General features: G+C 38.9%; 1 protein-coding gene and 2 pseudogenes across 1 annotated transcript; 2 read left to right on the top strand and 1 right to left on the bottom strand.

The window, feature by feature from the left end:
- Nucleotides 1–12,898: 12,898 nt before the first annotated feature.
- LOC112927022 (olfactory receptor 2D3-like) lies at nt 12,899–13,843 on the top strand. Its single transcript, XM_026008158.2, has one exon. It carries the CDS (start codon nt 12,899–12,901, stop codon nt 13,841–13,843), a length of 945 nt encoding a protein of 314 aa, XP_025863943.2.
- A 4,261-nt stretch (nt 13,844–18,104) lies between these two features.
- On the top strand, nt 18,105–19,069 carry LOC140594360 (olfactory receptor 10A4-like; annotated as a pseudogene).
- Nucleotides 19,070–19,881: 812 nt separating this feature from the next.
- LOC140594507 (olfactory receptor 2D2-like) lies at nt 19,882–20,828 on the bottom strand (annotated as a pseudogene).
- Between the last annotated feature and the right edge of the window lie 2,345 nt (nt 20,829–23,173).

The raw sequence follows: 23,173 nt of genomic DNA, 5'->3' as shown, positions 1-23,173 counted from the left end.
TACTAATTTGTTTATAGAGTTCTTATTGTTTCCAATCAGTTTTCACCATTTTATTAAGATTTCCAGGCAAAATAATATTCACTTACAAATAATGATGTTACCATTCCTTTCCAGTCCTTGCACCTCGTAATTCTAGTTTCTACTTCTAATTTCTATTGCATTAATTAACTCTTTGCAAACAGGTATCTTTTCTGAACCCAGAATTTAATGTGAATGTTTTAACATTTCACCGTTGAGCATGATGCTAGTTTTTGTTTTCAAATAATATGTAACATCATAAAAGGCAGTATATTCAAATTCCTTTTAAAATGATGCATACCGGGGAGCCTGTGCGGCTCAGTCGTTTGAGCATCTACCTTTGGCTCAGGTCATGATCTTGGCGTCTCGGGATCTGGCCCCAAGTCAGACTCCCTGCTCCATGGGAGCTTGCTTCTCCCTTTCCCTCATCTGCTCACCTTCAATTTGCTTGTTTGAGCTCTCTCTCTCTCTTTCAAATAAATAAGTAAAATCTTAAAAAAAAAAATGATATACACCTAAGTTCCTATTTTACTTAAAATGCTCCTTAATAATGAAAGTAAACTTTATTAAATGCCTTTTACAGCATCTACTGAGATTATTTTATCCTCATTTTGACCTGTTAATAGGAAGAAATGCTGTAATAAACCTCCGAATAATCAGTTCATCTGTGCATTCATGGGAAAAATTCAATAGATAGTGATACATAAACAAATAAAAAATAAAGTCTTTTGGAATACTGTGGTACCCTATAGGCTTTTATTTATTTTTAATTTTAATTCAGGTATAATTAACATACAATGCTACATTAGTTTCAAGAGTGAAATATACTGATTCAAATTTCTGTATATTAACATAAAGACTCCTAACTCGGGGAAACGAACTAGGGGTGGTGGAAGGGGAGGAGGGCGTGCGTTGGAGGGGAGTGGTGACGGGCACTGAGGTGGACACTTGACGGGATGAGCACTGGGTGTTTTTTTGTATGTTGGTAAATTGAACACCAATAAAAATTAATTTAAAAAAAAGAAAAAACAAACAAATTTCTGTATATTACTCAGTGTTCATCATGATAAGGATACTCTTAATCGCCTTCACCTACTTCCCTCCTCCCACCGCTAATCCCCCTTTTGTAACCATTAGTTCTCTATAATTGAGTCTATTTTTTGGTCTCTTTTTCTTTTTTTTTTTAATATTTATTTATTTACTTATGATAGACAGAGAGAGAGAGAAAGGCAGAGAGAGACACAGGCAGAGGGAGAAGCAGGCTCCGTGCCAGGAGCCCGACATGGGACACAATCCTGGCACTCCAGGATGGCACCCTGGGCCAAAGACAGGCACCAAACCACTAAGCCACCCAGGGATCCCTCTTTTTCTTTATTTTTTCTGTTGATGAGCATTTGGGCTGCTTCCATAATTTGAGTATTGTAAATAATGCTGCAGTAAACACACTGGTGCATATATCTATTCAAATTAGTGTTTTTGCATTCTTTGAGTAAATACCGTGTTATGGAATTACTGGATCATATGATAATACCGGTTTTAGTTTTTGAGTCACCTCCATACTGTTTTTCACAAGTGGCTGCACAATCTGCTTTCCCACCAACAGTGTATAAGGGGTTCTTTTGTTATTAGTTTATTTTTGCTTTTGTTACACTCAGGAGACATTTCTAGAAAGATCCTGCTATTTTTCATCATATTAACTTATGATTAGTTGTATTTCTTTGGTGCTGTTTGTTATTTCTCCTCTCTCAGCTATAATTTTATTTATTTGGGTCCTTTCTATTTTCCTTTTCATAAGTCTGGCTAAGGGTTCATCAATTTTACAATTTTTTTCAAAGAACCAGCTCCTGGGTTCATTGATCTGTTCTATTGTCTTTTAGTTTCTCTATCATTTATTTTCATTCTAAGCTTTATTATTTCCCTTCTTAAGCTGGCTTTAACCTTAAAATGATGTTCCTGTTCTAGCTCCATTAGCTGTAAGGTTAGCGTGTTTATTGATATTTTTCTTCCTTCTTGAGGTAGGGCTATATTGCTATAAACTTCCCTCTTAGGAAAGCTTTTGCTGCATCCCAAATATTTATGACCATTGTGTTTTTATTTTTGATGGTCTCCATGTGTTCTTTATTTCCTCTTTGAGGAAATGTTTTCTTTTTTTGTATTAGTTGTTTTTTTTTAATAATAAATTTATTTTTTATTGGTGTTCAATTAGTCAACATACAGAATAACACCCAGTGCTCATCCCGTCAAGTGCCCCCCACAGTGCCAGTCACCCATTCACCCCCACCCCCGCCCTCCTCCCTTTCTACCACCCCTAGTTCAATTACCAGAGTTAGGAGTCTTCGTGTTCTGTTTCCCTTTCTGATATTTCCTACCCATTTCTTCTCCCTTCCCTTCTATTCCCTTTCACTATAATTTATATTCCCCAAATGAATGAGAACATACACTGTTTGTCTTTCTCCGATTGACTTACTTCACTCAGCATAATACCCTCCAGTTCCATCCACGTTGAAGCAAATGGTGGGTATTTGTCGTTTCTAATGACTGTGTAATATTCCATTGTATACATAAACCACATCTTCTTTATCCATTCATCTTTCGATGGACACCAAGGCTCCTTCCACAGTTTGGCTATTGTGGACATTGATGCTAGAAACATTGGGGTGCAGGTGTCCCGACGTTTCATTGCATCAGCATCTTTGGGGTAAATCCCCAGCAGTGCAATTGCTGGGTTAGGGCAGTTCTATTTTTAACTCTTTGAGGAACCTCCATACAGATTTCCAGAGTGGCTGCACCAATTCACATTCCCACCAACAGTGTAAGAGGGTTCCCCTCTCTCCACATCCTCTCTAACATTTCTGGTTTCCTGCCTTGATAATTTTCCCCATTCTCACTGGTGTGAGGTGGTATCTCATTGTGGTTTTGATTTGTATTTCCCAGATGGCAGTGATGCAGAGCATTTTCTCATGTGCTTGTTGGCCATGTCTGTGTCTTCCTCTGTGAGATTTCTGTTCATGTCTTTTGCCCATTTCATGATTGGATTGTTTGTTTCCTTGGTGTTGAGTTTAATAAGTTCTTTATAGATCTTGGAAACTAGCCCTTTATCTGATACGTCATTTGCAAATATCTTCTCCCATTCTGTAGGTTGTCTTTGAGTTTTGTTGACTGTATCCTTTGCGGTGTAAAAGATTCTTATCTTGATGAAGTCCTGATAGTTCATTTTTGCTTTTGTTTCTTTTGCCTTGGTGGATGTATCTTGCAAGAAGTTACTGTGGCCAAGTTCAAAAAGGGTGTTGCCTGTGTTCTCCTCTAGGATTTTGATGGAATCTTGTCTAACAGTTAGATCTTTCACCATTTTGAGTTTATCTTTGTGTATGGTGCAAGAGAGTGGTCTAGTTTCTTTCTTCTGCATGTGGATGTCTAATTTTCCCAGCACCGTTTATTGAAGAGACTGTCTTTCTTCCAGTGGATAGTCTTTCCTCCTTTATCGAGTATAAGTTGACCATAAAGTTGAGGGTCCACTTCTGGAATCTCTTTTCTGTTCCATTGATCTATGTGTCTGTTTTTGTGCCAGTACCCCACTCTCTTGACCACAGCTTTGTAGTATAACCTGAAATCTGAAGCATTCCATCTCTTTCTATCTTTCCAAACAGCTTTAGGAGAATAGGTATGGTTTCTTTTTTAAACGTTTGATAGGATTCCCCAGGGAAGCCATCTGGCCCTGGACTTTTGTGTCTTGGGAGGTTTTTGATGACTGCTTCAATTTCCTCCCTGGTTATTGGCCTGTTCAGGTTTTCTATTTCTTCCTGCTCCAGTTTTGGTAATTTGTGGCTTTCCAGAAATGCGTCCATTTCTTCCAGATTGCCTAATTTATTGGCATATAGCTGTTCAAAATATGTTTTTAAAATCGTTTGTATTTCCTTGGTGTTGGTAGTGATCTCTCCTTTCTCATTGATAATTTTAATAATTTGAGTCTTCTCTCTCTTCTTTTTAATAAGGCTGGCTAATGGTTTATCTATCTTATTAATTCTTTCAAAGAACCAACTCCTGGTTTTGTTGATCTATTCCACAGTTCTTCTGGTCTCAATTTCGTTGAGTTCTGCTCGAATCTTAATTAACTCTCTTCTTCTGCTGGGCGTAGGATCTATTTGCTGTTTTTTCTCTAGCTCCTTTAGGTGTAAGGTTAGCTTTTGTATTTGAGTTCTTTCCATTTTTTGGATGGATGCTTGTATTGCGATGTATTTCCCCCTCAGGACTGCTTTTGCTGCATCCCAAAGATTTTGAATGGTTGCATCTTCATTCTCATTAGTTTCCATGAAACTTTTTAATTCTTCCTTAATTTCCTGGTTGACCCTTTCATTTTTAGCAAGATGGTCCTTAACCTCCATGTGTTTGAAGTCCTTCCAAACTTCTTGTTGTGATTTAGTTCTAATTTCAAGGCATTATGGTCTGAGAATATGCAGAGGACAATCCCAGTCTTTTGGTATCGGTTAAACCTGATTTGTGACCCAGTATGTGGTCTATTCTGGAGAAAGTTCCGTGTGCACTTGAGAAGAATGTTTTCATATTCTATCTGTTCTTTCTTTCTTTCTTTCTTTCTTTCTTTCTTTCTTTCTTTCTTCTTTCTTTCTCTCTTTCTTCTTTCAAGATCATGCACACAACTAGCTGGGGAGGGAAAATAGAGGGAGAGGAAGCGAGTCTTAGGCTGGCTCCATGTTCAGACGGAGCCCAATGTGGGGCTCAATCATGAGCCTAGATAATGACCTGGGCTGAAATCAAGAGTCAGATGTTCAACTGACTGAGGTACCCCGAGCCTCCATTTCTAATTTGATTTCTTGATTCACCTATTCATTGTGTAATAGCATGATATTTAGCTTCCATGTATTTGTCCGCTTTCCAGATATCTTCTTTTATTTGCTTTTTAGTCATCATATTGTGGATGGAAACATGTATGTTATGACTCCACTGTTTTTTAATTTCATAAGACTTATTTTGTGGGCTAATGTGTGATCTATACTGGAGATTGTTTAATGTGCACTTGAAAAGAATGTGTATTCTTCTGTTTTAGGATGGTTTGTTCTGAACATATCAGTTAGATCTATCTGGTCCAATCTGTCACTGAAAAGCACTGATTCCTTGTTGATTTTATGTTTGGATGATCTATCCAAAGATCTATCATTCTTAGTCTCTTGTTTTTAAGTTTATTTTGTCTGATAGAAGTATTCCTACCATGGCTCTCTTACACTTCCAATTGTATGATAAATGTTTTCCTATCTATTCGCTTTCAATCTAATCTTAATGTATCTTTAGGTCTGAACTGAGTCTCTTGTAGGCAGCATATAGATGGGTCTAGTTTTCTTTTTTTTTTATCCATTCTGCCCCCTGTGTCTTTTCATTGGAGCAATTAGTCCATTCACATTCAAAGTAGTTATTGATAGATATGTATTTATGACCATTATGTGGTTGTTTTTGTAGTTTTTCTCTTATCCTTTCTTCTCTTGCCCTCTTTCATGGTTTGTTGGCTTTCATTAGTGATACACTCAGATTCTTTTCTCTTTTCTCGCAAATATTCTTTGCATATCTTATTACTGGTATTTGATTTGTGGTTACCATTTCATTTGTAATAAACTGCTATTTGCAGCATCTCCTGCAAATAGCAGTTTATATTAAGTTGATAGTTGCTTCTGCTTGGACCCACTCTTTATTTCAATCAGCGCCCCACATGTAGACACACGTTTTAGTTATATGGTGTCATATTTTACAGCCTTTCATTTTGTGAATCCCTTCACTGATTTTTACAGATTTTTAAATTTGTACTGGTTTTCTGCTTCCTATTCCTTGTATTCTCACTTATGGTCTTTACTTTCCACTCAAGCAGTCTCGGTAATGTTTCTTGTAGAGGTGGTTCAGTGATGCTGAACTCTTTCAGTTTCTATTTGTGTGAGAAACTCTTTATCTCCTATTCTGAATGATAACCTTGCTGGATAGAATATTCTTAGCTGCAGATTTTTCCCTTTAAGCACTTTGAATTTATCAGTCACTACCTCATGGCCTACAAAGTTTCTGCTGATATACTGATAACCTTACGGGATATCCCCTGTAACTGTCTTCTTTTGTCTTACTGTTTTTTCTTTCCTTTTACCATTTTAATTGCTATGTATCTTGTTGTGGAGCTCCTTCAGTTGACTTTATTGGAGGATGTCTGTGTCTCCTGAATCTAGATTTCTGTTTCTTCCCAAGATATTGTAAGTTTTCAGCTATTCCTTCTTCAGTAAATGTTCTGCCCCCTTTTCTCTCTCTTCTCCTTCTGGAATTCCAGAATCCAACTGTTATTAGGCTCAATGGAGTCACCAAGTTCTCCATGTCTATTCCCTTTTTTGATAATTTTTTTCTCACATTTGCTCATCTTGATTAATTTCCATTACTCTGTCTTATTGCTGATTAATTCATTTCTCTCCTCTTCCAGCCTACTATTTATTCCATCCAGTGTATTTTTATTTTCATTTATTGTATTCTTTGTCTCTGATGGATATGTTTTTATCTCTTTCTTAAGCTTCTCACTGATGTTCTCCATTCTTTTCTCAAGTTCAGTGAGTGTCTTTATGATCATTAGTTTAATTCTCGGTGTCTATCAGATAAATAGTATCTGTTTTGCTTAGATCTCTTGCTGTTGTTTGGTCCTGTTCTTTCACTTGGGACCTATTCCTCTGTGTTTTCAGTTTGGCTTACTCTCTGTGTCTGTTTTCTGTTTTAGAAATGTCAGCTATGTCTCTATATCTTTTGAAGGCTTTATGAAGCCTGCAATGCAGTGTCTGTCCTGCAGTGCAGTGTCTCCAGTTCTTCAGGACCTGGTGCTTCAGAAAGTGTCCTTTATCTGAGTTGTTTATGTCCTGCTTTTAGTCCTGGCCACTTTTCCCCCATAGTCCAGTAGTCTGCAGAGGACTCTCCTTCACTGTTGTGTGCAGTGTTTAGTCCCCAGTCAAGTGGGGAACATTTTAACAAAGTGATATGCTGGTCTCCTTGTGAAATGAGACCTGCTGCTGCCAAAACTGAGGTCCTACAAAATGTGTGGGTCAGGATATGAGGTGTTGCTGGGGTTCAGGTAACTCTGGGGGGGGTCTCCCATGGAGCCAAGACTGAGGCAGGTGTGACCCTAAGGATCACACTGCCAATGTGTGGGTGTAAGTGTCAGCACTGTGCAGGTTCCTGCAGGTGACCTGTGTTTATGGTGGAAGTGAGAGGAAAAATGGTACCTGTCAGCTCCTGTGTTCCTAGAGGGGTCTCCCTGTGAGCCTGTCTATCTGTGGCATACTTTGAGATGAATAAATAACTCTCCAACCTGACTGCCCCCATAGTTTTTCAAACTACTGGATACAACATACATGCTGTATCTTCCCTGGCTGTTTGTTGTGCTATCTCTTCAAAGGTGGACACTCTGCTTCCTCACCCTGCCTGGTTTACCCTAGAGCCTAGTTTGCCAATTTTATTAAATTCTAGGCTGTCGTTGGAATTTAATGGTTCTGAGAACTCAAAAGATTGGCTCCCCCCTCCTTTCAAAGCCAAATGACAAGTGGCTTCATCTTTTCCAAGCAAGCTCCCTGGTGAAACTGCTTTTTGCCCTTCTCTGCACCTCCTCACTTCCGCAGTCCATTTCATTCCCAAAGTGTGTCTTCACCCTTCCTACCTTCTCAGTGTGGCTTCTTTTATACATGAGGTTTGGAATTTGTTCTCAATCTTCAGGTCATTTTCTGGGTTATTAAACGATATACGTGTTATCTAGTTGTATCCATGGGATAAGGAGAGTTTAAGGTCTCTTCCTTTTAATTAGAATCTGTTACCATGTACTTTTAATGGAATTATGAATACAATTGGGTTTACGTCTACCATTTTGTTATTCACTTTCCATTTTTTCCTTTGTATTCCTTGTTCTTTTCTTCTCTCTTGCCTTCTGATCGAGTACTTTTTATCATTCCATTTTATATGTGCTATTTGATTTTTTGCTATACCTATTTTTTTATATATTGAAGTTTGGAGTATTCATCATAGTTTTATTCCTAAGACCTGTCCTCTGAGAGGTAGCAACCCATTGCCAGGTGTTTTCAATGAAGCTCTTCCACTCTAGATGGCTGAAATTCCAAAATCTTGCTGCCTTACCTGGGCTTCCTAATAATTGCTTTTTGAGGGGCATGCCCTGTCTGAACCGCTGCCTGCCTGTCTTAATGAACAGCGAAAACTTGTTCAGATTCCTAAAGCTCCTTTACTGTTCATTTCCTTCCTTTCTGATGCTCTCTTTCACTGTTTCCAAATGTTTTGGCCCTCATCAGTATGCATCTCTTTCTCCTCAGCTCGGTGAGGCCATTTTGCTCTGCTTAGGTTTCAGCTCCATGGACCATGGTTCTGAGAATGCCTCTAGGCATAAAGTTAGTAGGACCATGGAACTCAGCTGATTTATTGCCTTGCTGCATAGGAAATCTTTCTGAATTAGCTTTTACCCAATGTCTGAATATAGTTGTTCCATATTTCGTTTTATATTTTTACTTCTAACAAGAGGCCTGGTCCTATAGCAGTTACTTAATAAAGACTCAAATAAGATGCATTGATGTAAATTTCATTTAGGGCATCCTCAACTAAGTGCTGTGTAGAATTTTCATGTTTATATTTTTCCAATAATGACAGTAGATTGTGATCTATTAAAAAATGGCATTTAAAAAAAACATTAAAAAATAAAAAAAATAACCCACCCATAATTCCAATACCGAGAATTGATCACTCCCAACATTTTAGAAATTATTTTTTCAGTCCCTCTGTACATTCGGAAACATATTAACATTGGTCCCTAAACATAGCAAAATCACATTTGGTAAGTACCAGTGGAAGGTGATTGTCATTATTTTTATTAAAAATATTGATTTTATCTGTAGGATATAGAGGAAATAGTAATGCACAGGTAACAGCTAGATGATCAAATGAAGAGAAAAAGAAGGTGACAAACATTACATTACTGACAGTGCTGAGAACAGTTGTTACCTGCAGAATTTCAGAAATAATTGTGGGATGGGTGCCTAGGTGGCTCAATTGGTTAAGTGTGTGCCTTTGACTCAGGTCATGATCCCGAGTCCTGGGATAGAGCCTGGTCTTCGGCTCCTTGCTCAGTAGGTAATCTGGTTCTCCCTCTCCATCTCCCCCTCTCCCTTGCTCATGCTCTCTCTCCCTCTCTGTCACAAATAAATAAATAAAATCTTTTTTTTAAAATTTCTTTTTCCTTTTTTTTAATAAATTTATTTTTTATGGGTTTTCAATCTGTCAACATACAGAAAACACCCAGTGCTCATCCCATCAAGTGCCCACCTCAGTGCCCGCTACCCAGTCACCCCCACCCCTGCCCACCTCCCCTTCCACCACTCCTAGTTCGTTTCCTAGAGTTAGGAGTCTTTCATGTTCTGTCTCCCTTTCTGATATTTCCCACTTATTTTTCTCCTTTCCCCTTTATTCCTTTTCACTATATTTATATTCCCCAAAAGAATGAGACCATATAATTTTTGTCCTTCTCTGACTGACTTATTTCATTCAGCATAATACCCTCCAGTTCCATCCACATCGAAGCAAATGGTGGGTATTTGTCGTTTCTAATGGCTGAGTAATATTACTTGTGAAAGTGGGCATGGTTCTTTGAATAGCTATATGCACTATGCTATACAGTACCTCTCTAGGACTTACTCATTTTACATAACTGAAACATAGCATCCTTTTACTAATACCTAACTTGATTAATAATTGCCTCCTTCTCCAAGCCCCTGGCAATCACTGAACTGTTATCTGCTTCTAGGAAATAGACTATTTTGCATAGGTGATATAATGTAGTATTTTTCCTTCTGTGTCTGGCATATTTCACTTAGCTAATGTCTCCAGGTTCATCCATGTGTCACAAGCGGAAGAATTTCCTTTCTTTAATAAAGGTGAATAATATTCTATTGTGTGTACAGTCAACATTTTCTTGATCCATTTGTCAATGGACATTTAAATTGCTCCTATGTCTTGATTGTTATGAATCATGCTGCACTGAACATGGGCGTTCAGATATTTAATTTGAGACCCTGATTTCACTTCCCTTGAATATGTACTTAGAAGTGAGATTATTATATTATGTGATAGGTCTATGCTTAACTTTTGAGAAACCTCCCAATCATTTTCTTCAGTAGCTGTACCAATATACATTTCCACCAATGATGTATGAGGGTTTCCTTGTCTTCACTTTCTTCCCAACACTAGTCACCTTCTGGGTTTTTTAAAAGACATTTTTATAATAACCATTTTAACAGGGGTAATGTAATATATGTCATTGTGGTTTTAATTTCACTTCCATGATGATTAGTGATGATGCACAACTTTTCATGTACCTGTTGGCCATCTATATGTCATCTCTAAAAAAAATTATTATTCATGCATCTTGTCCATTTAAAACATTGGATTATTTGCTCTTTTTGTCATTGAGGTATATATGAGTACTTTTGTATATTTCAGATATTAGCTCTCTATCAGATATATGGTTGGTAATAATTTACTCCTATTTCATAGCTTGCCTTTTTATTTTGTTGATTGTTTCCTTTGCAGAAGGAACTAAAAGCAGAAGATTTTTATTTAGTTTTTTTAATCTCACTTTTCTATATTTGCTTTTGTTGTGGGTGCTTTAAGTGTCAAAACCCAAATTACTGCCAAATCTAGTGCCCAGAAGTATTCCCTATGTTGCCTTCATGGAGTTATGCTTTCAGGTATTATGTTAAGTCTTTCACCCAATTTGGGTTGATTCTTGTAATTGATGTGAGATAAAGGTCCAATTTCATTGTTTTGCATGTGGATATCCAGTTTTCCCAACACCATTTATTGGAGAGACTGCCATTTCCTCATTGTGTATTCTTGGCACCTTCACCACAGAAACCCAGCCTTGTGTAAGTTTATTTCTGAGTTCTTTATTATATTCCTTTTGTCTATGTCCATTTTTATCCATTATTATATAATATGACAAACATATTTTCTTGCGAATATTTTTCTGCAATTTAAAGTACTTATCTAGAATAGATTCCTATAATTAGATTTCTAAATTGGATAATATTTTAGAATATTATATGATATTGGGCCTAGGGACTCAAAAACTCCTAATATTCTAGTTCTGGTCATTTCTTTCCTTAGAGTCCTACAAAAGAAACAAGACATATGAAAAATAACAGACTGCTTTTTATTAATGGCACTGGTCCCTATTGTCACTGAAGTTCAGAACTCTGATAAGCCTCAGTCGGGGTGGTCTACTATAAAGTCTTTCAAAATCTTCAACCTCCCTTACAGCTTAAGTGGAACATGGTCCAATGTATCAGTCCAGTTCCATGAAGAAGTGAGGAACTAGAACACGCATGACCTTTTAAAGCCCAGTAACCCTAGCCAGTAGTAAATTGGGACCAAGCTACATCCTAAAATGTCACAAATCAGATTTTTCCTCATAGGGAAGAAAGGATCAGTAAAAATGAAATCTTTCCCTCTCCATACTATTTAGAAAAATTGAGAACAAAATATACAAATATTTAAAGTTTAAGATATATTTGACGAAGTTATTTTCCAGACAGGTTGGACTAATTTTCCTACCCACTTGCATTGTACAAAACTGTCTTTTTTTTCTGATCCTTCATTTTAAAGTTAATTCTGACATTTATTAATTGTATGATTGGGGGAAGGTAACAGAACTTTTCTGTGCCTCAATATTTTTTGTCTGCAGAGTGAGATTAATAATGTCTAACTTATAATGTCATTGGAACAATGTAATTATATAAAAGCTTCATGCCTGGCATGTGTTAAATTTTCAATAAAATACAAGGTTACTATTTTGTGATGTGATTGTTTTGTTAAAATCCTAGTTAATTTCCCAGGGGGTAAATGTGTCTCTCATTGTTGTAGTTGTCCTTAATTAGTTATAAAAATATCAAATATTCTTCTTATATTTAGTAGCTATTCACAGTTCCTCTTTGTAAGTAGTTCATATTTTTATCCCATTATTTTTTGGGCTCAACAATTTTTGTGGTGTCTTATATGTAATATTAATGTAATAAAGACATTAACTTTGGTCTGACATCTCAAATATTTTCTCAGTTTGTATTTTATCTTAATTTTTTTCGTGATATTATTATTTCACAAGAGCTTTTCATTTTATGATGTAAATTCTACGTTTTCTTTCATAGTCTCTTTTGTTACTGACAGCTTTTGCGTCAGTCTGAACCTGTCCAGATAGCACAAGAATTTTGACTTGTTTTCCTGGGTTTTTATTGTTTTACTTTTACCATTTTACTCTTTAATCAAAACGGAACAACATTTGGTATATTAAGTGATAGGCCACTATTTCTAAGCCAAGAAAAAAATAGCTGTTTTTTAAGAGGTTAAATTAAGTTTGATGCCTGTTTCCTGTTTCACATTTTCAAGCATATGTTATAATTAAATATGTAGTATTTTGAACAGCTAGTGGTGCAGGTTTATACAAGGTAATAGTGCTAACAGTACACACAGTCATTTTGTAACAATATGTGTACAGCTATTTAGTAAAATCCACACAAATTCCAACATCCTCATCACAGAACTAGCCCGGCAGGCTTTAACAATGTCATAATCTATAACTGGCACTGGAAAGAAGAGATTTTGAAAAAAAATGAAGTTGATTGAAATTACAACCACTAATAAGAATAAAGATATACTATTTAGTATTAATTAGAATGACTTGGATAGCAAAAAGCTAGAAATACCCAATTTGATTATAAGCTGAGCTTTAAATGAGACTCTTCTACAAGATGTTACAAACCCAAAGGTTGGTCTTTTTATTTGTGCAAACAGGTAAACAGGCATAACCTCAATGGGGGAGGAAAACCAAACAACTGTGGCTGAGTTTATTTTCCTGGGCCTTTCACAGGACTTGCAGACCCAGATCCTGCTGTTTGTTCTTTTTCTCATCATTTATCTTTTGACTGTGCTTGGGAACCTGCTCATCATCATTCTCATCTTCATGGACTCTCGACTTCACACTCCCATGTACTTTTTTCTTAGACACCTCTCTTTCGCAGATCTCTGTCTTTCTAGCAGCATCGTCCCTCAAGTGTTGGTCCATTTCCTGGCAAAGAGGAAAACTATTTCTTTTCTTGGGTGTATGGCACAGATAGTTGTCTCCCTTATGATTGGGTGTACAGAGTGTGCACTGCTGGCAGTGATGTCTTATGACCGGTACGTGGCTGTCTGCAAGCCCCTGCACTACTCTAGCATGATGACCCAACAGGTGTGTCTCCAGTTGGCCATAGGATCCTGGGCCAGTGGAGCACTCATGTCTCTGGTGGATACCACCTTTACTTTCCAACTACCCTACCAAGGACAGAAGATTATTAATCACTACTTTTGTGAATCTCCTACCCTTCTGAAGGTGGCTTCAGCAGATACTTACAGCACAGAAATGACCATCTTTGCAGTGGGTGTGGTCATGCTCTTAGTTCCTGTCTGCCTGATTCTGGTCTCCTACTGGAATATTATCTCCACCGTGATCCAGATGCAGTCTGGGGAGGGAAGGCTCAAGGCATTCTCTACCTGTGGCTCCCATCTCATTGTTGTTGTCCTCTTCTATGGATCAGCGATATTCAACTACATGAAGCCAAACTCCAAAATAATCAATGAAAGTGATAAAGTGATCTCTACATTCTATGCAGTGGTGACTCCGATATTGAACCCCATAATTTATAGCCTGAGAAATAAGGATGTTAAAGATGGTCTCAGAAAACTAGCTGGAAGAAAGCCCTTTTCTGAGAGATGGTGATCTCAGGGTCTGACTTTTATTTTACTTTATTTTAATTTTTTGAGAGAGTATTGCATGTGTGCTTGCTCTAGCAGGTTAGGGGAAGGGCAGAAGGAGAATTAGAGAGATAGAATCATAAGTAGGCTGCACACCCAGGCCAGAGCTGACTCAGGGCTTGATCTCACAACCCTGACATCATGACCTGAGTCAAAATCAAGAGTCGGATGCTCTATTGCCTGAGCCACCCAAGCACCTCTGTGGGTCTGATTTTTAGAACTATTGTAATATTCTTAAAAGATGCACAGGACTGGGGAACTGGGGTGGCTCAATAACTGAGCCACACAGGTATCCCTGGAAGAGTCTTTAGTACTTGGATCACTCATGGCTCAAAGCATTTCAGCTTGTATAATAGCACAAAAGCCAAATACTTACTAGTGCATGATGTTTTCTCCTGAAAGCTTCAAAAAAATGAATTTATTTTATCCTGATATCCCCAATTTCATGTAAGCATGAAGTAGCAGAGTAAAAAGGAAATTTAACAGTCATGTACACAAACATAGTTCTGAGTCTTAAACTACTCTGTATCTTTCTACTGAGTGATTATCCAGCATTTGCCTAAAGAAGAATATATTCCTCCGTAACATCTTGGATCATGAGATGAATGAAAGATCTACTTTCATTTATACAGCTGACCAATAAACAGCATGTGCCAACCACCACATATTTGAAAATCCTCATACCACTTTTGACTCCCCCAAAATGTAACTTCTAATAGCCTTTTGCCTGGAAACCTTACCGATAACATGAGCAGCAGTCAACTAACATGTATTTTGTATATATATTACACACTGTATTCTTACGACAAATAAGCAAGAGGAAAAAATGTTATTAAGAAGATCATAGGAAGTTTGCCTGGGAGGCTCAGCGGTTTAGCGCCGGCTTCAGCCCAGGGTGTGATCCTGGAATTCAGGATCCAGTCCCACGTCGGGCTCCCTGCATGGAGCCTGCTTCTCCCATCTGCCTCTCTCTCTCTCTCTCTCTCTCTCTCTCTCTCATGAATAAGTAAATAAAATCTTTAAGAAAAAGATCATAGGAGAAAGTACATTCACAGTACTGTACTGTACTGTACCAAAAAAAAAATCCATGTATAAGTGTACCTATGCAGTCCAAATCTGCATTGCTCAAGGGTCAACTATAGATAGTTTTTTGCTTTTACAAAGATCTTCCATATGGTAAGTCAAAATCAATGTTCTGGTACCTTGAACCAACCTTCTCTAGTTCTAGTCTGAGAGAAATTTCATTTTCCTCTACTATAGCCCTCTGAAGTCAGTTTCTGTATTGGCCCAAATTCAATTCTCATAGCCAATCACTTACTTGATTCTTTAAAGTTCCTATACCTAACATGCACTGGCACCCTGTATTCATTCTGGTCATCCTCCTTTGAATGATCTCATTTTATCCATAAATACCTCTTCCAAAAGCAAAAGAGAATTTAGGATTTTAGAAATTGGAATTTGCGAACATGAAGCTGACCCCTACTTGGGCTTAGATGTCTGTAACCACATCTAACTGTGATTCAACTTCTCAAAAATTGTCGCTTCTGGGCTCCCCTTCAGTTTTCATGAACCCTTAGGACACACAATCTGCCTGACAGCCACCTATTTTACCCAAGCTTTCAATCAGTCACATTTTTAAAGGGGATTCAATGACAACTGTAAAACTTTTCTACACTTTCCATGGATATGAGTCCAGGAACAACAGACGTCAGGAGTCAGGAACTACTGATTCTACTGTAGAAGACCTCCCCAGTGAAGTAACGTCTGATAGCTAAATTTCTTCTTTCTTTCATTTATGCTCCATGCATTAATTTAAAACCATTATTGAGCTCTTTTTATATTTTCGCCTATCTGACTTAGTTGTTTCCAATATACCCAGAACAGACACTGATGTATTATGTATTTCAATACAAATTTTTTGCAATCATTACTGTCCTTTTAAAATTACTGGAGCTGGACCACAATAGACAGATGCTAGTCTGTGGTGTGAGGACCAGAGAAAACTTTTATAGAAACTGCATCTGATACTTGAAGTGACATAGACAGGAGAAAGCACTAATAGGTGAAGTTGCTGATCTGGCTGCCCATGATGATCAAATGAGATCTATTTAACTAATGGGAAGGAAAATAAGGAAATGTAAACAGAAAATTTCAACACTAATTTAGAGAATTCTTGCCATGAGGAAGAAAGAAGAAGGTATGGCTGAGAAAGTGGGATTATGAGTTTATAAAAATTTTTAAATTCCTAGGTCACTTCCCTCTTTACTTTGAAGACTTTAACCCTTGGGTAACTGTCATCCCATGGCACACTATTTTGCTCATTTCATTATTGTTTAATGACATATGAAAGTCTTTGACATTGCCTAACAGTGGAACATGAGCTGTGCTGTGTAGATTTTGATGTGCAATGGTTTTATTGTTTCGAATTTGAGTGGTATTTTGGAAGCAAAATTTATTTAATTTTATTTTTTAATATTTTGTTTATTCATGAGAGACACTGAGATAGAAGGAGGCGGAGACACAGGCAGAAGGAGAAGCAGGCTCCATGCAGGGAGCCTGATATGGGACTCGATCCCAGGACTCCAGGATCTTGCCCTGGGCCAAAGGTGGGCGCTAAACCGCTGAGCCACCCAGGGATCCCCATAGAAGCAAAGTTTAAATTTCAAATTAGTTCAGAATTTTTTTTCTGTTTGTGTTAAATTGTAGTTTCCAGTCTGATAACAAGTGTGGTCTCTACACAGGTAGATACTTTTTATTTGAGGCAGTATTTGTATAACCTAATATCTAGTAGCTTTTGGAAACCTTTCGTAAGTGCATGAGTAGAAATTATATTCTGTCTCGTTTTCTATATCTCACTAAGCACATTTTCATCTGTACTCCATTATTACTTACTTGTTTACATTATCTGTTAAGGATTGAGAAAGCTGCCATAGTCTCCCCTGTTTCTGGTATGTCATTGTTGATTTCATCTTTTGTTTTCTGAGGATTTTGCAATAAAGTATATTCCAGGTATGTTTTTGGTACATGTTGTAAGTTATATTTCATTATCAGTTGTACCTTCAGTCATTTTTTTCTTGTTTGTCTACTTTAATGCATTTGTCCTTTAATTCATTATATCCTTGCATATTGTTTATTTTGCTGCAATGGGAGCTGGTCTTTATTTATCATGTAACATTGAGCTCCTATTTCTTGAAAGTCAAGACAAAAGTCAACCAACAAAAGCTGATAAAAAGGTTTATATGGGAAAAAAGATTACATGTAGGGACGCCTGGGTGGCTCAACAGTTGAGCGTCTGCCTTTGGCTCAGGGCGTGATCCTGGATCCAGTATTGAGTCCCGGCATTGGGCTCCTTGTGGGGGGCCTGCTTCTTTCTCTGCATTTCTATACCTCTCTCTCTCTCTCTCTCTCTCTCTCTCTGTCTCTCATGAATAAATAAATAAAATCTTTAAATAAAAAGGTTTAAAAGGGTTTATATGTAATACATTTTAATTCTTTCTGTCGTGTGACACTATCTTGAGTCTGTGTTTCCTTTTCTGATCACCTATAGCCACATGGGATCAAATAAAACCAGTCTCTACATTCCATGGCTCCTTGGATAAACTTGGTTATTCTGAGTCTGGAAATGAAATGAAGCTATACTGTAATATATGGAAGATTCTTCCAGTATACTAAAATCATCGTGGGTGTGGACCGCTTATGGTTAGGACACATTCAGGTCTCCTCCTCAGGAGTCACGCCTAACTGATGCTTCACCTTCCTTGATTTTCTCTTTCCTGCCCTTTCATTCTGCAGAAAACATACCCTGGTTCACCTCAGCACCTTTCTTTCTGCGTTAAGAACCCCTCTTCAGAAATGCTTGGCCAGGCTTCTTTTTTAGTACCGCTGACTGGTGAAGAAAGAGAGTAGGAGCCAAAAAGTGCAGCTGTGATTTTGAACATTCTCTACAGAGCAACAAAAATTAGAGGATATATAGATATGTATGTTGTGCCTCCTTTCTCAGGCTGAAGAAAGGTTAGTATTCTTCCAACATATTGTGAATCCTTAGACCCTTTTTTTTTTTTTTTAACATTTTGGAAGATACAGCTTCTAATTTGCAACAAGCATAAGAAAGGTGGAGGACAAATCCATAGGGGATTCTTTCTAAGAGTGTGATAGAGGTCTAAATAACATCTGGAGCCTTCTGCCTTCCTGGAACAAGAGTACCCAGTCAAATCCTGGGCATAAGAATGACATGAGGAAACTGAACATTTGTTAGTGAGTTTGTTCTTGTGGGCCTTTCAACCTTGTCCCCGCTCCAAGCTCTATTCTTTCTCCTTTTTTTTGACTATTTACCTGGTTAACCTGATGGACAGTGGTCTCATCATCCTGGTCACTACAACTGACTATACTCTACAAAATCCTATGTACTTCTTCCTCAGTAACTTGTCCTTCCTGGAGATAGGCATCAACTTGGTCATAGTGTCTTAACTGCTGGGGACTCAAATCATCCAAGGCCCAAGAACCATCTCCTTCCTTGGCTGTGCCACTCAGATGTATTTCTTCTTTGGGGCTGCTGAGTGCTGCCTTCTGGCCACAATGGCATATGACCGCTATGTGGCCATCTGTGACCCTTTGCGCCACCCAATCATTATGAGCAGCAGGACCTGTGCCCAACTAGCAGCTGCCTCTTGGTTCTCAGGGTTTCCAGTTGCCACTGTGAAAACCACATGGATTTTCAACTTCCCTTTTTGTGGCTCCAACAGAGTGAACTAATTTTTCTGTGACAACTCCCCTGTCATTGCACTGGTCTGTGCTGATACCAATCTGTTTGAACTGGAGGCTCTGACAGCCACTGTTCTATTTATCCTCTTTCCTTTCTTGCTGATCCTGGGGTCCTATGTCTGCATCCTCTCCACTCTCTTCAGGATGCCCTCAGTTGAGGGGAAACGTAAGGTCTTTTCCACCTGTTCCTTCCACCTCCTGGTTGTCTCCCTCTTCTATAGCACCACCATCCTCACATACTTCCAATGCCGATCCAGCACCTCTCCTGAGAGCAAGAAACTGCTGTCCCTCTCCTACACAGTGGTGACTCCCATGTTGAACCCCATCATCTACAGTTTAAGGAAATGGTGAAGTGAAGGCTGCACCGAGGTGAGTCCTCCACAGGACCCTGGGCCCTCAGAAACTCTGCCTGAGTGAGATGCAAACCTAAGGGATGGAATGCAAGGACAAAGGAAAGAAAAAATAATTCCTCCCATGGGTTTTGGTCCCTACTTAATCTAAGAGCCGTGATATACCCACTAGGATTTTGGACTTATTAGGATCTGTTTCTGAATTAAAAAGCATGAGTGATAAAGGAGAACTTCTGTAGGTGCAGGATTCTGTTCGACCAATGTATCTGAGGATGCTGCTAGATTACACAGTTTGGGATCCAATCGTAAGGTTGACAATTGTACTAACAACACTATGATTTGCCATTCTTTACTTATTTTAACTTTTCCTGAACTTCTTCATCAGTATCTCTTTATTTCTATTTGTCCAAAAACTCTGCCTGCAACTTTCCAGGATCCTTTTGCTTACAAAATAAAGTTATGATAATAAATATAGAGTTTTGTTTCATTCTTCACTCATTTCTTGAAACTCAAAATTCCAACACATTTTTTTTCAGCATTCATCATGTTTCAGACCCTGAATCACAGTGCTGAGTATAATAGGCAATTTCACCTGGTGGAATGTATATTCTAGAAAAAACGAGAAATAATATAGCAATACTTAAAAACTTTCACTGCCTTATAAAGTACCCATGTACTACTAAGCTAACAAATGAGGACTTCTTCCTCTATTGCTATGATGTTCTGTGCATCATCTGGAAAACGACTACTCAACTCGGACACTATCTCAATCTCAAATTATTCACGTTGGACCTGAGAGACATTTGACAGAAAGGATGTAAGGAATCCTATATTAAGTGAATAAAAATTATTTGGTAGTTTGTATAGGTAAGGAGCTAAAAGGGTCTCACAGTCAGTGGCAGATTTCAAGCCTGCATGGGAAATTCCTTGTGGCCACTTTCCTCAGAGCTCCCTTCATATGCTTCTTCCTCAAGCTATAGATGAGGAGACTGAGCATGGGTGTCACCATTGCATAGAACACAGACACCAGTTTTCCCTGTTCTTTGGAAGACTTTGGTGTCATGTAGGTGACAATTCCTGACCCATAAAAGAGGATGACCACCATGAGGTGGGAACCACAGGTAGAGAATGCCTTGAGCCTCCTCACAGATGACTTCATCCTGACCACAGTCACTATGATGTGGCCATAGGATACTAGAATTAGGAAAACAGGATGAGGAGAATCATGACACCCATGAGGAAAATGGCCATCTCTGAAGTATGGGTGTCTGTGGATGCCAGGATCAACAGTGCAGGGGCCTCACAAAACAAATGAGCAATACTATTGCTGCCTCGGTAAGTTAGCCTTAGTATAAAAGTGGTATCTACCACAGACACCAGAATGCCGCTGGTCCATGATCCCACAGCCAGCTGAACACACACCCTCCAAGTCATGATGCGAGGGTAATGCAAAGGGTTGCAGATGGCCACGTATCGATCATAGGACATCACCGCCAGAAAGGCACACGGTGTACCCCCAAAAATGAGGAAGAGTAAAAGCTGAGCTGCACAACGTGTGAATGAAATGATCTTTTTCCTAGATAGCAGATGAACCAGCGCCTGAGGAACGATGTTGGTAGAAAAACAGAGGTCAGCCAAAGATAAGTTGCAGAGGAAAAAATACATGGGTGTGTGAAGCCGAGAGTCAGCCTGAACAAGGCACATGAGAAGCAGATTTGCAAGCACAGTAACCAGGTAGACACCCAGGAATAAAATAAATAGGAGCTTCTGAGTCTGGGGGTCATCAGAGAGTCCCAGGAGGAGGAACTCTGTCACCTGCGTCTGATTTGCTGCTCTCATACTTTGTTGTTTCAGGAAGAAGTCAACATGTTAAACATAGGTCCATAGAACCTCAGATTTGGAGGACTTTCGAATTGCTCTCAATCACTATCAACCATTCCAAAACTTCCCTTTGATATAAAAATGATCATGCTGCTTTAGTTGGAGCATTTTCAGTGTTGTAAAACTTCGTACTTTTAAGCTGGCGCCTTCATTCTTAGTAAGTGTAGAGTAGTTCAAAAGAATATACTTCTTATTCTGAATATGAAACAACTAATAATTAAAGAGATTTGATTAATCTGTAAAGTCATGGCATTGAATTTCACTATATTATCAACTAGAAATTTGAGTCCTAATGCTGCTATTGCCACACATCCCCATTTTATGCTGGCATAGATTTTTTTTTATTCTTTGGGCATATGACTGTTGTCTCTTCCCTGAAAAGATAGTCAATAAGATATAAGAAATGAAAAAAGGGCCAAAGTATCTTAAAGAACTGACTTTTTTTGGACAAAATAACTTGTTTTGAAAGAGCTGGAAAACCAAGAAGTAATGGGATAGTATGCCATCATCTCTTTGGCAATCGCACCCACGTCTTTGGATGGAACACCCAAATATCAATCTTAACCATCAAAAACTTCCAAAATGGCAGACACACCATCACAGCATTTCCATTTTAAGCCACCAGGTTGACTAATTTTCTGTGTGCAGACTACACAGCACTAATGCACTACCTCTAGCCCATCAGCTCTCATTGCCTTGCATTATGTGTCTCTTCTTCCCAGAAAATAAAAACTCCTTTTAAAACTAAATCTTTCTCATTTTTGTGACCTTTTATAGACATGATGTTGTGATTTATTGGATCAATTATCATTAATCAACTAAATTTAAAAATTGACCTTATGGTTAAGGTCTTCAGTAGAGTTGCTTAAAAAGCCTGCCAGGTCTCTGTGTCTAAGGTGGAAACATGGTTGTTCCTGACTTTGTTCCCTCTCACAGGAAAAAGAAACAACAACTATTCCAGAATAAAACACCACTGAGAAGCAACCTGCACCACAGAGACCAAGAGAGATGGCATTAGAAAGGTAAAAGAAGCAACTACATATCTGATATGTACTCTGGCCAGGGAACAAGGTTGGATGCAGAACTAGATGCTTGATTCAGATCCTCAAAGGAGTTTTGCTGACCTCAGAGACTGGTTTGCCCAGGCCCAGGCAGGGAGCTGAATCACAACCCTGCTGTGAAGAGTGTCTTCTGCCCCCCTCTGACCAGAGGGCTGAGGACAACTTCTGGAAGAGTACAGCCCAGCAGAGCTCTAGCTGAGAGGTCAGTGGGCAGAGCTGATTACACCCAGAGCAAAGCCAGTACTAGAGGAACATTCCTGTCCTACACACAGGCAAAGGCATTAATTCATAGCCTCGACTGAAGGTAAAGCCCAGTGCCTCCTAACTGGAGAACCTGTCTGGGAAACTGAGAGTAGCCTGAAGTGACTCAACTCCCTCCCACCTAGGCAAGGAAGCTAGGGCATTGCCCCACCCACTGTCAAGAGGGTCTCCTGGCCCCATCTGATTGGAAGGGCTGGTGACAGCTCCTAGGGCAGTGCATCCCAGGGACATTCAAGCTAAGAGGCAGGTGCACAGAACTGAGAATTTTCAGAACCAAGCCAGTGGCTCTGTTCTATCAGGAAACTTAAGGTGGGGCAAGACAAGACAACAGAGAGATTAGCCAGCTTTAGAGCTGCTTTCCCACTGTGCTCAGGCAAGAAATCTTGTGTAGCTCTACTCATCATTGAATACACCCTGTAGCTTGTGCAACCAAAGAACCTAACCAGAGCACACTGAAAGCTGCCTAGCCCATCCAACAGCCCTATGTACAGTGGCACTAGAGCAGAGAGCACAACTGTAGCTTCCCTCATCTGTAGAGCAAAACTGATGACATCACTTGGCCAGGGAATTCAGTAAACCCTCTGAAGGACGGACTGGGGTCCTTAAGAGCTGTACAGGCTTTGGGTTCTGTCTTGCTGCCCTGCCAGAGCAGGAAGGCTATTTCATATATTATTAATAAATAAAGTGCCTAGTCTTGATCCTCTAATAAACCTGACCAGAATCCAGGGAGCCACAGAGCCCATCCTACAATCTTACTTCAGTAGGGAACTAAGACAGAAGTCCTAACCCAACTGTTCTTGGTCTGTGGCATACCTCCCATCACATTAATAGAATGAAAGAAAAGAATCATATGTCTCCCGGATCGCGCCCTGGGCCAAAGGCAGGCGCCAAACCGCTGCGCCACCCAGGGATCCCGAATCATATGATCATCTCAATAGGCACAGAAAAGAAAAAAGATTTGACCAAATTCAACACCCATTT

This window comes from Vulpes vulpes, chromosome 11 (genome assembly GCF_048418805.1).
Source record: "Vulpes vulpes isolate BD-2025 chromosome 11, VulVul3, whole genome shotgun sequence".
Classification (NCBI taxonomy): Eukaryota; Metazoa; Chordata; class Mammalia; order Carnivora; family Canidae; genus Vulpes; species Vulpes vulpes.
This window is presented reverse-complemented; position numbering and strand designations above follow the sequence as displayed.

Bases quoted from the DNA above. Each gene is read 5' to 3' on its own strand.
- LOC112927022 (XM_026008158.2), top strand. From the start codon at position 12,899: ATGGGGGAGGAAAACCAAACAACTGTGGCTGAGTTTATTTTCCTGGGC.